This window comes from Penicillium odoratum (assembly GCF_028828045.1).
Source record: "Penicillium odoratum strain IBT 22623 chromosome Unknown utg000001l_segment0_segment0, whole genome shotgun sequence".
In the NCBI taxonomy this organism is placed as follows: domain Eukaryota; kingdom Fungi; phylum Ascomycota; class Eurotiomycetes; order Eurotiales; family Aspergillaceae; genus Penicillium; species Penicillium odoratum.
This window is the reverse complement of record NW_026643143.1, coordinates 3196826-3211240: the sequence shown is the minus strand read 5'-3', so window position 1 is coordinate 3211240 and position 14415 is coordinate 3196826. Positions and strand designations below refer to the sequence as shown.

The 14415-nt window shown below is 50.6% G+C and overlaps 7 protein-coding genes across 7 annotated transcripts; 2 read left to right on the top strand and 5 right to left on the bottom strand.

Annotated features, from left to right (window-relative positions):
• Nucleotides 1-247: 247 nt before the first annotated feature.
• On the bottom strand, nt 248-1288 carry N7520_001220 (mitochondrial 54S ribosomal protein uL10m; the record flags this gene model as incomplete). Its single annotated transcript, XM_057135155.1, has 1 exon — nt 248-1288. The coding sequence occupies one exon, from the start codon at nt 1286-1288 to the stop codon at nt 248-250; it is 1041 nt and encodes a 346-aa protein (XP_057001091.1).
• Nucleotides 1289-1584: 296 nt separating this feature from the next.
• N7520_001219 (anthranilate phosphoribosyltransferase) lies at nt 1585-2952 on the top strand (the record flags this gene model as incomplete). The annotated part of the gene is made up of 2 exons (XM_057135154.1): nt 1585-1914; nt 1978-2952. 2 exons carry the CDS (start codon nt 1585-1587, stop codon nt 2950-2952), a joined length of 1305 nt encoding a protein of 434 aa, XP_057001090.1.
• Nucleotides 2953-3408: 456 nt separating this feature from the next.
• N7520_001218 (Rpo12/RPC10 RNA polymerase subunit family protein) lies at nt 3409-3708 on the bottom strand (the record flags this gene model as incomplete). The annotated part of the gene is made up of 2 exons (XM_057135153.1): nt 3409-3433; nt 3509-3708. 2 exons carry the CDS (start codon nt 3706-3708, stop codon nt 3409-3411), a joined length of 225 nt encoding a protein of 74 aa, XP_057001089.1.
• Nucleotides 3709-3980: 272 nt separating this feature from the next.
• N7520_001217 (uncharacterized protein) lies at nt 3981-5582 on the bottom strand (the record flags this gene model as incomplete). The annotated part of the gene is made up of 1 exon (XM_057135152.1): nt 3981-5582. One exon carries the CDS (start codon nt 5580-5582, stop codon nt 3981-3983), a length of 1602 nt encoding a protein of 533 aa, XP_057001088.1.
• A 1183-nt stretch (nt 5583-6765) lies between these two features.
• N7520_001216 (serine/threonine protein kinase CBK1) lies at nt 6766-8849 on the bottom strand (the record flags this gene model as incomplete). The annotated part of the gene is made up of 3 exons (XM_057135151.1): nt 6766-7555; nt 7625-8128; nt 8212-8849. 3 exons carry the CDS (start codon nt 8847-8849, stop codon nt 6766-6768), a joined length of 1932 nt encoding a protein of 643 aa, XP_057001087.1.
• Nucleotides 8850-9621: 772 nt separating this feature from the next.
• N7520_001215 (Tim22-complex subunit TIM54) lies at nt 9622-11183 on the top strand (the record flags this gene model as incomplete). Its single annotated transcript, XM_057135150.1, has 2 exons — nt 9622-9712; nt 9784-11183. The coding sequence occupies 2 exons, from the start codon at nt 9622-9624 to the stop codon at nt 11181-11183; spliced, it is 1491 nt and encodes a 496-aa protein (XP_057001086.1).
• Nucleotides 11184-11611: 428 nt separating this feature from the next.
• N7520_001214 (peptide alpha-N-acetyltransferase complex A subunit NAT1) lies at nt 11612-14233 on the bottom strand (the record flags this gene model as incomplete). Its single annotated transcript, XM_057135149.1, has 3 exons — nt 11612-12066; nt 12119-14089; nt 14152-14233. The coding sequence occupies 3 exons, from the start codon at nt 14231-14233 to the stop codon at nt 11612-11614; spliced, it is 2508 nt and encodes an 835-aa protein (XP_057001085.1).
• Nucleotides 14234-14415: the final 182 nt, after the last annotated feature.

Sequence of the window (14415 nt, the reverse complement as noted above, 5' to 3'; positions counted from 1 at the left end):
TTTGTCTGATTTTCTATTCTTTTTGGTCAAACACGTTTGATCAACCTCAATGCCTACTTCCAACTTCAAAACATAGGCGATGCTCTAAACCGCGTAGGTATACACTTGGAATATAATTGGACGGTGTGAATAATTGACTTCAATGTTATTGCTAAAACAGTATACACCCTTCCGGGACAAAAGATGCAGGATGGAATTCCCAACTATATGACATATTATACAAAGATTCCGAATGGCCTTGATCAAACTAAGACGACTCGCTCTTCTCGCCCTCGGGCTTCTGCTCCTCCTCCAGAACACTTCTCCGGCTCTCCATGGTGAAGTAAAGGCTCTTTCCAGTGCCTTCCAGGGTGTTGGTAACGCTGGAGCCCATGCTCTGCAGGGCCATAATGAGCTGAGAGCGCAGGCCATCCATGCCACCCTCGATGCCTCCAACCCACTTGGTCTGGTTCAAGTCCAAGATCTGACCGTCAACACGCGCAGCCAACATGTTCAGCTTCTGCAAGCCGATCTGCACAATGGGCTCGTGGTAGTCTGGGTTGGCCTTGCGGGTAGGGGCACGGAAGCCGGATTCCTTGGGAGTAAGGATCGACAAAGCGGCCTTCATGTGCTCGGGAGAGACAGTAGGGATCGAAAGGATGGCAATGGGACCGACAAGGACGTCGGCAAGTTCGTGGCGGCCCTTCAAGTGCTTCACTGCTTCGTAGGCGGTACGCGACAGGTCGTGGGTAAGGGCGGGATCGTCCCGGGAGCCGCTGAACTTGGGCAATTCGGCAGAGGTCTGAATAACGGGGTCGACGGCGCTTGGGGCCTTTCCGGAAGCCAATGCAGCTTCAGTAGGTCGGAAGTGCTCCACAATGCGCAGGGCAACTTCGAAGATGCTGGTCTGAACAGTCTGGATCTTGATATAGGGAGCTAACGCTGGGAATGTCCGGCCCTCGGCGGCAATCTTCTCATCCACCTTTTCAAGGGCCTTCGTCAATTCTCGTCGAATGGAAGCCCATTCCATAGACTTGAGGTTGTTGTGTTGGAACAGCACCATCAGGGGAGATGTACGGAGGATTGAAGTATATTGACGGAGAAGTTGTGACCGACGGTATTCGGGATTACGGTGCGACGGTGGTTGAGTAGGAGGAGAGCGCGAGATTGGTACTGGTGAGCGTGTCATTTGCTCAATGGGCGCCGCAGGTGTCACAGCTGCGGTGCTGGCTTTCCTGACAATCTGAAGTTCATATGGGCATCGCAGGGCGTGTCGCCGAAGCGAGGAGATCTGTAACCGAGGTGGCATTGTGGTGTGTTGCTGGATAGAAGAAAATCCAAGCAATTGCGAGATGGAAGGAGTGGATCAAGAATCAAGAAGCCCCCGGATGAACATTGAAATCGGTATTTTCGGGTGATATTTTTTGATTCCCGAAGCAGTCAAGCGCATTAAGGGCGGTATATGATTCTGCCATCCCTAGCTGCGGTGAGGAGGGGCATTTGAGTCATGTTTGTTCTGTTCTGTTCATATGTGTCATACCTTTGCCCATTGACTGGGCTAATTCTTTTCTGCTGATTTCGAACCGCGGACATACGATTTTCACAATGTCTACAATTGAAAAATCCAATGAGCCTGACAAGGTTTCAATTTCTCCCCTTCTCAAGCGCCTGGCATACCCCGCCGATCCCGGGTTCCAAGTTAGCGCGGATGACATTGCTTCAGCATTTGCACTGATCTTCGAGGACCGAATTTCGCTCTTTCAGACTGCAGCTTTGCTGACATTGCTTCATTCCACTGGCAAGGACAAGCAGGCTGATGTAATTGCGAAATGCTCCCACCGTATGCGAGAGGCGGCTAGCACAATTGAAAAGGCTTCTTTGGAGAAGGCTGTGAAGCTGCGGGGTCGTGCTGAGGGAAATTACAATGGTGGCCTGGTATGATTGAACTCCATTGCCATATGCGTATCACTCTTATTAACAAGTCCTCTTTCATTCCAGTGCGATATTGTTGGAACTGGTGGTGATTCCCACTCAACCTTCAATATATCGACAACCTCCTCGATCGTTGCCTCCCCGCTCCTGATGACTGCAAAGCATGGAAACCGCGCCCAGACCTCTTTCTCTGGATCTGCAGATGTGCTCAAGGCAATCGTTCCTATTGCGCCCAATATCGATGCGGTCACCGCAGACAACATCGCGCAAGTGTACGCTGAAACCAACTATTCCTTCCTGTTCGCTCCCAATTTCCACCCCGGTATGAGATACGCCAACCCCGTGCGCCGTGGTCTTGGTCTCCGAACTATCTTCAACCTTATGGGACCTCTCGCGAACCCTGTCGAGTGGGCCATTGAAGCTCGTGTTGTCGGAGTGGCTTACCAGTCCCTGGGCCCCGTCTTCGTGGATGCTCTCAAGCAGGCTGGGGCCAAGAAAGCCCTGGTGGTATGTGGTGAGGAGGATCTGGATGAGATCAGTTGTGCCGGTTACACAAACTGCTGGAGACTAACGGAGCACCCCAATCCGAACTATAAGCCTTCCTCTGAGAGTAGTGGCAGTGCCGATTCCAGTGGTGATGATGAGCAGAACTCTCGTACCATTGTTGAGGTAGATTCCTTCAAGCTCCACCCTTCAGACTTTGGAGTCAGCACTCATTCTCTGAGTGAGGTCTTTGGGCGCAAGATGCCCGAGGACAATGCCAAGAAGTTGATGAGCATTCTTCGCAATGAGCTGCCTCGAGACGACCCCATTTTGGAATTTGTTCTCATTAATGTTGCCGCTCTGCTCGTTACCTCAGGCATTTGTGAGGCTGACACTAGTAACATGGGCTTTGGCGATGACGGTAAAGTCATCACAGAGCGTGGACCAGGTGGTGGACGCTGGAAGGAGGGATTGCGCCGGGCGCGCTGGGCTATCGAGAGTGGCCAGGCTCTCCAATCCCTGGAGAAGTTCATCGAAATCAGCAACAAACTTCAATAAGCCCCGCCACTGTCATATTCCTGTTTATGATCTACCATTTCGGGCTTTAAAATCTTCTACTCATAATACATGAGACTTTCGGTTCATATGAAAAATGGAAAGGTTTACGTCAAGTTCATTTGTCATTTCTGTATGATAATGTGACAGATATCAATATCCTTATTTAATGGATTACTTAAAATAGCAAGGCTTCCCAAAGGAAAATAACTGGTTTATTCGTACCAGAGTAAAGTCGCTTTTTGATCTTGTATAACGGCCACCTACAAGAGGCTGTCGAATCTCATATGTATGAAATTTATTTGTTTGAAACTCCCAAAGCGCCATTTGATGCATAATTCGTCAAAACGAGAATGAAAAAGCGCAAAGTTATCACAAGCTCTTTTCCTTCAACTCCTAACATCCGGACCGCAAGTCCAGGCCAGGACCATTATTCCCCATCACATATCCGTGTAGATTTCACCGAGCCTCGAACTGCACCATACTATTCAGCAGAAAAGAAGGTCAGCTAATGCGCCAGAAGGAGAAGGCCTCCAAAGAAGCTGAAACTTAATCTCACCGCTTGGTACGCTCCTTGTAGAGCACACGGTGACCACAGTCCTTGCAGCGGATCTGATCGCCACGCTTAATAGGGACACGGGCAGAGCACTCGCCACACAGGTAAACGACAGAGGGAACCTCGATGGCCATGCCGCCATCGTTGCTGAAGGCGTTCTGGTTTCCCACAGAGGAGGGGACCTGGTAGGCTTCGCGAGACATTCTGAGAGGTTTGTGGGGGGGTTTGCGAAGATGATGCGCTGGAAGGTTCTTTCGAGGGATGTGACGTGGGAAATGGGGGAAGATAAGCTGAATGTCGGGATTTTCTTTTCGGAGCGCGGATTTAGATGATTACTAATAAAGTTTATGGACCCACTATTGGGGCTATAAGATCTATCATCTGCTACATTAAGGCGAGAGACATCAAGATAATCGTAGTTAATTTGATTTCGGTAAGAGAAATCCGAGCCTTACTTGAATATAAAATGATCGATCTATTGGCTTGGAGATGCACTTTGTGATTGGAAGATCTCAAGTTGAAGTGCATCATGCTCAGACTTCACGGTCTCGACCAATTCACCTCGAGAGATAGCTATATTCCTTTTTGTCGAGGTCTTCCACGCTCTCTTCCCAGATAAGAAACAATCATCGATTTGTTCAAGGGTCAATCTTGAAGTCTCTGGCACAAACAAAAACACCAAAATCAAGACTGCGACTGTAACGCCAAAGTAGAAATAACCAACGTCAGATCCCATATTGCCATATTTGACATTCAACATGTACGGCGTCCAGAATGTCGCTCCAAAGCTGAAGATCTCGTATAGGAACGTGGTATGTGCTTGGCCGTACGTACGCATCCGAACGCTGTGCATCTCAGCCGAAGCAAGCCAGACGCTGGGACCAATGAATCCGCCAAAGACGAATGCCCAGATACAGAGAAAGACAACCACAACGGTCTGAGCCACTGGACTATGCTGTCCCAGTGCTGTACTTACGGCGGACAGGATGAGCATGCAGGCAGCCATGGCTGCATATCCGTAAAGCATGGCGAATCGTCTTCCGCCGTAATCCAGCACTAAAGGGCCGATGAAGGCACCACCGAAAATGCATAGTCCAACGATGGTGTTGATCAGATACGGATTTTTTATTCCCAGGCCATTAAGAAAAAGCGCTGCATATGGTCCCACGAATTGGACGCCTGAGATAGCGAGTCCGATGAGAATGAGCGCGGAAACGGCGGTTCGTCGCAGGTTAACTCCACGGTAGATCTCCGTCCAGGATGTACTGGCGTCAAGCGTCCGTTCAAAATCAAGATATTTTTGCACATCGTCCACCTGGTCCTTGATGACATCTGAATCTGGATCCAGATTCTGGAAAATAGCAAAAGACTTCCGCGCTTGCTCATCTTTCCCTTTCAGTAACAACCACCGAGGTGATTCCGGGAACAGCATCACGCCGAGAGCAAGACAGATACCCAGTGGGATCTGACAGATGATCGGTGTCTTCCATTGCCAGTCATTATGCGGCGATAGGGTCGCGGATCCAGTACATACAGCTGCCGCAGTCACATTGCCCATCGCAAGACCAATGTTGTAGATGCCGAGTAACAGGCCCCGTTTACTTGCAACAACGCACTCGGAGCCGTAAACAATACTCGAAGCTAAAAGCTGACCGATCCCGACTCCATTGATGCATTTACAAACCATATAATTCAGGAAATTGCCCGACGTGCCCAGCATGCCGGCGGCACCAATGATGCAGAAAAGACAGGCGATTTGAATGGTTGCTCTGCGACCGAGGACCGAGCCAAAGAAGCCAGCTAGTGCGCATCCGACTGCCATAAATAATATACTCACGCTGATGAGGGATTGTCTTAATGTGGTCAGGGTACATTGCTCCATCGTTCCTCCGGTCGGGTCGGGGACTTGCTTGCAGTGACCAAACGCTTTTTGGTATGCAGGCATGACTAGGACGATACCAGTGTAGCCGTTGTCAAACTCGGCGATCCATGCAGCGCCCGAGACGCAGATTGTGAGAAGGAGCATCTTGGTGGTGATTTTGCGAGTCCCAGTATGGGAAGAATCCGGTGCACTCATCGTGGGGTGCAATCTTGGGCTTGGTTTTCGAGACATTGAAGAAATTTCGATCCTCTAGACTTGAGGGACCAGACACGGGATCTGTTGATACAATTTTAAAGATCCCAGGTGGGATGAGAGCAATGATTCATGCATAGCGAGGTTGGACGAATTCGTCAACGTTGCATTGTACTACATAATCACGATAAAGGTGAACTTCGCTCCAATCATTTTGTTCCACAGGATCACGGCATAGGACTCTTTCTCATATTTACCCCTAGCGGAACTAGGATAATTCAAATCCCTTGTTGGAGTACCGCGACTCAAGATTTGCAGTATGCGAAGTTACCTCACTCAAAGTACTTAACCCGGCCTAGCAAACGACGATTTGAAAATGATACGTATCACCTGGGTTGGACATCCACGCTGCTAGGCATTTATCGTTTCTACGTTTGAGGCCTTTGGGTTTGACACTCCTGCCCCTTGCAGGGCCTTCGCGTGAAGATTGGAGGTACTTTTGGTGATGGGGTCTTGCAGTTTATTGTGTATGTCTACTAGAGGATTTCCAGAAGTTCCACGTACACAAGTAACAGAAGAGTAGATAATGTAAGGACAATCGTTGAAAATCGGGTCGATATTGTTGTGGCTGAGGCCAGATAGTTGCATTGTCCAGTACACGCGGTCTACATTCCCCAGGCGGAGATCTTCCTTGTCCGCCTCAAGTGCTAGCTTCTATGGCATCATGTTGGATATCTATCTTTCTGCGGTGGGATTGAGCAAAATTTTCCAACCGCTAAGCATGGAATTATCACAGGAAACAGATCAGTCCGGCAAGGATATCGCAATGAGGGGATAGTTTTGATTTTGCAAACTATGAAATGTAAATCATGACCTGATATGCAAAACACTTTGAATGAGCCCTCCCATCTGTTCCGGGGAATGCGATAATGATAAGCATCGTCACGTAGGACGCTAGATATTGATAAGTGGAACGAAAAACAACGCTCGGGGTCATGATTCGGAAAAGATCGCGCTGATATGCTGAATGACGATTCGTGGCGAGATCAAAACAGTCTGAGATTACACGGCCTTGTATGATAGAGAGCACTGTAAGGCAAGCCCTGCCCGCCTTCACACATTGGGTTCTATCATGGCAGAAAGCCAAAGGCAATCTTTGAAACAAAATAACAAGATGACCAAGCATCTAGGTTGTCTGGAAAGCATTGAAAGCCTTGTAGGTGTACCCAATGAAGGGCAGACTCATCTCAGCCTCCTGGGACTCTGGCATAGCACGGGCCTGAGCACGGTGGATAGCACTGGTGTCCTCTTGTGGAATCTCATCAATGGGGAAGTAAGATACATCGATGTTCGAACTGAGGCGCGGCTCAAATGGAGCCCGAATGTGTCGTAGCTGCTCCCAAACAACACCCCGGAAGAAGGGATGGTTCTTGATTTGGGTTGCGCCACCATGTTGACCACCTTCGCTACCGATACGGTGCTCGGGGTCACACAAGAAGTTCCGAATCAATCCCTCGGAGTCACGCGAGAGAACCAGCTCATCAGGGAAGTATAGGCATTCACGCCAGTTCACAATCTTGCGGTAAGTGTCCGTGGTGTCTTCAGCACAGAACGGGGGCCAGCCAACAAGACATTCGAACATGATAGCACCAACAGACCACCAATCGCACAGATATGTGTATCCTTGGCCGTTGAAGATCTCGGGGGCAATGTAGTCGGGAGTTCCGACAGTCGAGTACGCCATGGCACGACGAGACTTTCGCCAGGTGTTGATCTGACCACGGTTGGAGACAGTCAGGTTGATGGCATCGTTGAAGTAACCGGAGTTGCGGTTGCGGTCCTTTGATGTTGAGTTCTTGAGGAGGTTTTGGTAGTAAGCGTTATCGTGGGTCTTTTTTCCTCCGGTCGAGAGACCGAAGTCGGTGAGCTTGACGTGGCCGCCACGGTCAAGAAGAATATTATCTGGTTTGATGTCGCTACAAAAGTTTGTTAGCATCAGGCTCTGGCAGAGGCTATACATGATCACTCAGGGCTGAAAAACTTACCGATGAAGGAAACCAAGCTTGTGGACGGCTTCAATGGCCATGACAACCTCTGCCATGTAGAATCGAGTGATATCCTCGGAGAAGATCTCGTATTTGATCAGCATAGTCATCAGATCACCACCAGGCAAGAACTCCATCAGCAGGTATAGGTAAGCCGCGTCCTGGAATGAGGCATGCAGCTTCACCAGCCAAGGGTTATCCTTCGAGTCCGCCAGGATATCACGCTCAGCACGAACGTGTGCAAGCTGATCCTTCTTGAACATCTCCGTCTTAATCAAAGACTTGAGGGCATAAATCTTCCCGTCCGTCTTGCGCTGCACCAATTTCACTTCACCAAAGGCACCCTTTCCGATAATCTTAATTGTCTGGAAGTTTTGAGGGGTTTCTTTGGTTCGGAGGAATCGGAGGAAGTCTGATTCTCTCTTCGAAATCACTTCGGCATCCGTTTTCTTCTTCTCAGCAGCAACGTTGGGGTCCCGTAGGGTCTTGTCAAGGTCCACGGATCTACCAAACAAAACCAGTCAGTAACCAAAATAACTCAAATGAGATGAAGCCTGCAATAACTCAGGCGGAAATACAAAACTTACCGCATGTTACGATCCCGGGCACGCTCGATGTTCTCATGGAAAAAGACCGTCACCAATTCCTTCGCTGCCTTACCCCGCTTGTGGACATTCTCAGAGTACCGGTCAGGGAATCGCTGCAATTCCTCGTTCTCCGCCGGCGGGCGAGGGCTGCGAGGTACGGGAGGGACCAGGTGTGCGGCCTGGGCCTGGCCTGGAGCTGGAGAGCCTCCCGCGGTACGAGGCCGCTGAGCTGGCTGATTTGTCCGACCGAAGAAACCCCCACGATTGGCATTGAGATCCTGGTTGGAAAATTGCTGGATCAGACCGTTGGTACCATCGTTGGCATAACCCATGCGGTTCTGGTAGGCGGGCTGCGGCGACTGCAGGTTTTGTTGCTGCGCATATTGCTGCTGTTGAACATACTGAGCCTGGGCCTGGGCTTGGTTCTGGGGCGGGTATGGGCTGGCCATGAAGTATCCAGGAGCATAAGCCGGGTTTGAGGGGTCAATGTGGTCCTGAGCCCCCTGAGTCTGATAAATTGGCTGGGGGAAAGCGGACGGAGTGGTGGGATAGGCGCGGCTGTTAGCCGCGTTATAGTTGCGGTCATTGTACCCGTAATTCATGTTGTTGCGGTTGTTGGGATTGTTATTGGGATCCATCGTGACAGTGGGCCCAACTCCCAGGGAACTTTAGGACAAAAAGATGGTGGGGGAAGGAGGGAGGTGATGGGTAAAGGAGAAGGCGGGGAGGTTTGAGAAGGAGCGGTGGCTCTCAGGAGGCAAAGAATAATCCACCCCCGACCATTATTGGTGATTGCTATATAGCCTTTCTCCCCCTGGAGTTTCATGGCTGGTCACACCAGGCTGTAAGCGTTTTACTTTTCTTTCTTCTGTATCTATATAATCCAATCATTTCCTCTTTTCACTGAACCATGGAGATCTAATGCCTATTGCTTGGATATTACCAAAGATGGTTTTAGATCCGAGATCGACTATCGGGTCTATGGACCAAACTATTGGATGATTTCATAAACGTAGATACATGTTGATCACGATTATCCAGGGGGAGGGGTAAATTGCCCCCTGATTGATTCAGAGTTACGAGACATTCCAGCTGAATTGCTAACGGGGATAGCGTTACTGAAGGATACGCTCTCCGCGGACACTATGGACAAGAAGATTTGACTGCATGTCAAACTCCGACATGAGAAATAATTACTTATCTCGAGAGCTTCATTGTCGCATTTGCCAGATAATGTGATACTTTTTCCTCAAAAACCCTAGGGGAAGACAAAGGGATAAGTCACTTCAGAAAAATGTTTATCTATACTCACACGTGACGCGGATCAATTCTGGCCCCGATATTCGGGCGACTTTTTTCCAGATCCAGGATGGCAACCGCAACTGTCACTGTGGTTTTCACATCCAAATAATGGCGGATTCGTCCAATTCAGCAGCGCCCGCAGGGGCTGCTAAGCCCCAGGCTGCTCCCAAGCCACCTAATCCTGTCTTCAAAATGATGGGTAAAGCTTTATTCTCCCCCGAAATGCGGCAACTCGGACAAAAACACTAATGCCAATTGTGAAATCAACAGGTCTACCTAACATTCGATTCAAACTCCCTTCCCGAAATTGGATGATCTTCCTTACTATTACTGGATCCTTTGCCGGTGCTATTATCTACGACCGCCGAGAAAAGCGCCGCTCGCAGCAAAAATGGTGTGAGCTTGTTGCCCATCTTGCGAAAGAGCCGCTGCCTGTTGAGGAGATGCGCCGCAGATTGACCGTGTACCTCGCCGCGCCGCCGGGAGATGGTCTGAAAGTTGCTAGAGACCATTTCAAGGAATACGTGAAGCCAATCCTGACGGCTGCGGCCTTGGACTATACCGTGGTGGAGGGCCGACGGGAAGGCCAGGTGCGCGCCAGCACAGCGGAGAACATCCGAAAGTTGAGGCGCAAGGCCGGCGAGTCGAGCACAGATGCTCACAAGCCCAGTGTTGATGAAGTTGTGCTGGCGACACGGGAGTCAATCGGCATTACAGACGAACCCGGTCCCAAGGGTGACTTGGTGATTGGGCGACACACCTGGAAGGAGTATGTCCGAGGTTTACATGAGGGCTGGCTGGGCCCCATGGATGCTCCAGCTCCTCCAGTCGTTGATGTTCCAGTTCCGGAGATGTCCGAAGAGCCAATCCAGGAGATTGCGGCCGTGGACGCTCCCGTCGAGGGCCAGTCTCAGGTAGAGACCCTCGAAACGCTCGAGAAGAAAATCGAAGAGGAAAAGAAGGAAGAAGCGAAAGCAGAGGAGAAGAAGGAGGAGAAGCCATCCAAGCCCGCCGGACCTACCCCTGCCTATATTACAACTGCCGAATATCCCTCCGCTCACCTCGCCCCCTCTCTCCCACAGTCTTTCGACAGCTCCGTCCCCATCGAATTCCCCCACATCCTCGGCTTCCTGAACACCCCCATCCGCATGTACCGCTACCTCAACCAGCGCCACCTCGCCGAGGACATCGGTCGTGAGGTCGCCAGTCTAGTCCTCGCCAACAGCTCGAGACCCTATCGTGACGATTCCTTCAGCGCGGATTCCGAGCTGAGTGGTGCCGCCGTCGATTCCACCCCCTCCCCCGATGGCTCTGCTACCGACGTTCCACGTGGTACCTACGAGCAACAAATTGCTTTGGAGAAGGAAGAGAAGGAATGGCACAAGTCCGTCCGCAAGCGTGAAGAAGATGAGCTGGAGCGCGAGTGGCTAGATGACATTGTCCTGGACCCGCGCATTGCCTCGCGCATGAACATTACGATCCTTTCTCCTGAAGACGAGGCCCGTTCTAAGCGCATCGCTGAGCAGAAGGAATACATCCTAGGCGAGGAGCGTCCAGCGCCCGTTCCCTTCTGGAAGAGCATGTGGATTAAGTACGGATATGGTGAAGATGAGGAGACCATCCGCCGCAAGCCAATCTATGGCAACTATGATGGTGAGTTTGATGCGTAATGCATTCTCACTCGAAGGACTCCTTGAGAGTCCATGTTTTATAATAGAAAGGTGGTGTTCCTGTTTCATCTCCTCAACATGAAGGACTTCATGTTTCTCTGTTCAATGTTTGCATATCTACTCTCCTCGGCTTGTATATTAAGGCGTCTTCCAATGTTCTGTCTTTTTTTCTTGGGATGTATATGGCAAAGGATGCAATAGATCATTTGAAGATTTCCCATTACCAAAACAGCATCTACCTGGAGCATTACAGGGCTGTTCCAAAATACAGCCTTTATTATACATTCTACTTCGATATTGTAGTATGAAATTTGAGTACATTTTATGTTTGCTTTTTTTCTTCTTGAAAGGTGATTGTGATCATATATAACGACAAAGTCTCCCTTCGCGCCTTCATGGAATCAACTTAGCTCTATTGGAGGAAGTGTCTAATTCAGCTGGAATACGGAAGACTCGGGCCACTTCTTGCTCGCCTTCTCCGCATAGGCGGATTTATCGCAACCCCACTTGGTCAGAAGATCGAGGGCAGGAACGGCTTCATCGATGGTGATATCAGATGAGTCGAGGGTGGCCAAGAGATCCTTCTCGCACTGCACCTTCGAGTCCGCGTTCAGGAAAATACGGCCAGACAAAGCGGCTTGCACATGCGGGGCACTACCCTTGTTGGCAGACAGGAAAGACTCGTTGAACTCCTCGAGGTTTTGGGACTTGGGGAGAAGCTTCTCAAATTCGGCGTTAACAACCTCGGCAACCTTAGGGTCAAGGGGTTCGGCAGGCTTGTCGAGAGCCTTGCGAAATTGCAATAGCTGCAGGTGGAGAGTGGGGTTAGAGGGGTCGATAGCGTGGGCAGCTGAGAGACACTTCACAGCAAGGATGTGCTTGTCTATGAGATCTTATGTTAGCAAAAATTTGAGCAAGCATTTGGTGAAGCTTACTTCTGCGGAGGTAAACCTCGAAACCGAGGATCTGAGACTCAATGTGCTGGGAGCTCAGGTCGAGGAGGGGTGTCAAGAACTTCATAGCCTCCTTGAGGGGATCCTTGGTCTGCACTAGGGTGTTGCCGAAAGGATCGGCGTCCTCCTTCTTCGCCTCTCCATCGACACTCTTAGCATTGGCTGCAGCAGCCTTTCTTGCCTCGCGCTTATCGGACTCGATCTTCTCCAAGCGCTGCTGTTCCTTCTTGGCCTTCTTGAGAGCCTTCTTCTTCTCCTCTTCGCTCAATCCCTCGGTGCCGTTGACAATGGTGGGCATCGGTCCATGGGCGAGATCAGGCTGGTCGTGGAGGAGGATGTATGCCTTGATGGCAGAGGCGGCCATGCGAGTGTAGAAGGGGTGCTCCCGCAGACGATCTTCCCAACGCACCATATCGACATAAGCACGGATCATACCTTTGCGCAGAGAGAAGCTGTGGAAATCGAATTGGTCCTCCTGCCAGGTCTCAAAGATGTTGTAGACAGCGTGGAGACGCTTGAGTGCCAGAGCCAGCTTCTTCTGGCGTAGGTATGCCTCACCATCCTCAGTGAGGTACCACAGGCATTGCATCTCGTGAAGGTCACCCATTGCCCCACCAACGGTCTCATTACGCGTGAACTTGCTCATGTTGTCCAGAGCTTTCTCGTTCTCGTTGTTGCGGAGCTGGTATTTGGCAGCCTTGGTGTTGATGTGGCGGTCCTTCTCGTCCAACAGGCGGGCCTTCTCCATCTCCTCTGCTGCCCTGGCCGGGTTGCCAAGGTGCTTCCAGATCCGTGCCTTGGTCATCTGGTATTCCACAGCCTTTGGTGATAGCTCAATGACCTTGTCGACGTACTCCAAGGCCTTTGGAATGTTGCGGCTGAGGTGGTAGTTGTAGTGTTGGGCCAAGAAGTAGTAAGACGATTCCAAGAAATCTTTCTCCTTGGATTCAGTAGAGCCGTTTGCTTGCGCCGAGCTGCTGGCGACATACCCTTCCACTAGTGCCTGCACTACGTCACGCTTGGCAGGGTTGCTGTACAAGGACTTGATGTTGGCGAAAAGGGATGGGACTCCCTTCTTCAGCATCCGCTGCAGGTAAACGTCGGCGGCTTGCTTGAAATCTTCACCTTCTAGGATATCGAGCGGAATACGGCGAGCCGCATCACCACGCGGGTTCTTCTCCACCCACTCGTCGTACAGAGCCTTTAACGCCTTGTGATCGGTCTCGGCAATACCCTTCGCCTGTATCAAACCGTTGTAGTAGATTGAATTCTCGGGGTTCCGCTCCAGAAGCGCAGTGTATGCCGCCTCGGCCTCAGCCTTGCGGTCAGGTCCAAGTCGAAGGAGGTAGTCAGCCTTCATCTCCATGACCGCAAGAACATCTGTACACCGGTATCCCACTTTCTCGAGGTGCTCAAGAGCTCTTTCAAGGTTGCCTGACTCCGCGATAATGCTGTTCTTGTACAACACGGCCTCGGAGTGCTCCATATCCGCAATAGGTGGGGTTCCCTTCAATGTGTCTTCATATGTGGTCAGCACCTTCTCGGCCTCCTCCAAATCCCCGGACAAATGATGAGCGATCGCCAGCGCTGTCCAGTTCTGTCGCACGCCAGGACGCGCCTGCAGCATTGCCGTGCGAGTTTGAATATAACCCTGGAAGTCACGCATCTGCATCTGAAGCAGAGCCAGATCCCGTTGGATAGGAGCAGACTCAGGTTCAAGTCTCAAGGCAAATCGGTATGCCTTGATAGCTTCCTCGTAGTTCTTTTCCTGTCGGTATAGGAGACCGTAAACATGCCAGGTAATGTGCGACTTCATGTCATTACGCAGGGCCTCCTTGGCCAGTGTAAAGGCCTCCTCTGACTGCCCCATATTGCTCATGATCAGAGCCTTCATCGCCTGGGTATCGCCATGTTTCGGGTTCTTGCGGAGAACCTGGTCTGCCGTTTTGATGCCTATCGCAGTGAAAATGCTATCAGCTGAGGTCTGGCCATTGGAGAGGGGAACCAGTGCAGACCTTTCTTGTATTGCTTTAGCTCAAAGTTGCGAACCACTTGACGAAACAAGGACTGGTCCTTGGAGTTCAATGGTTGCGGCATGGTGGGCGATGGCTGGGGAGGGGATTGACTGGTGCGAGAGAGGAATCAATGTGTGCGGGGAGCGACTTCTCCGAGTCCGAACTTGGCAGAATGACTGCCGATAAGATGCGGTGGGACAATGCCTGAGTGCTAATATGTATAAGAACACTTTAAACCAGTCCACGAAATCCATTTAACGATTT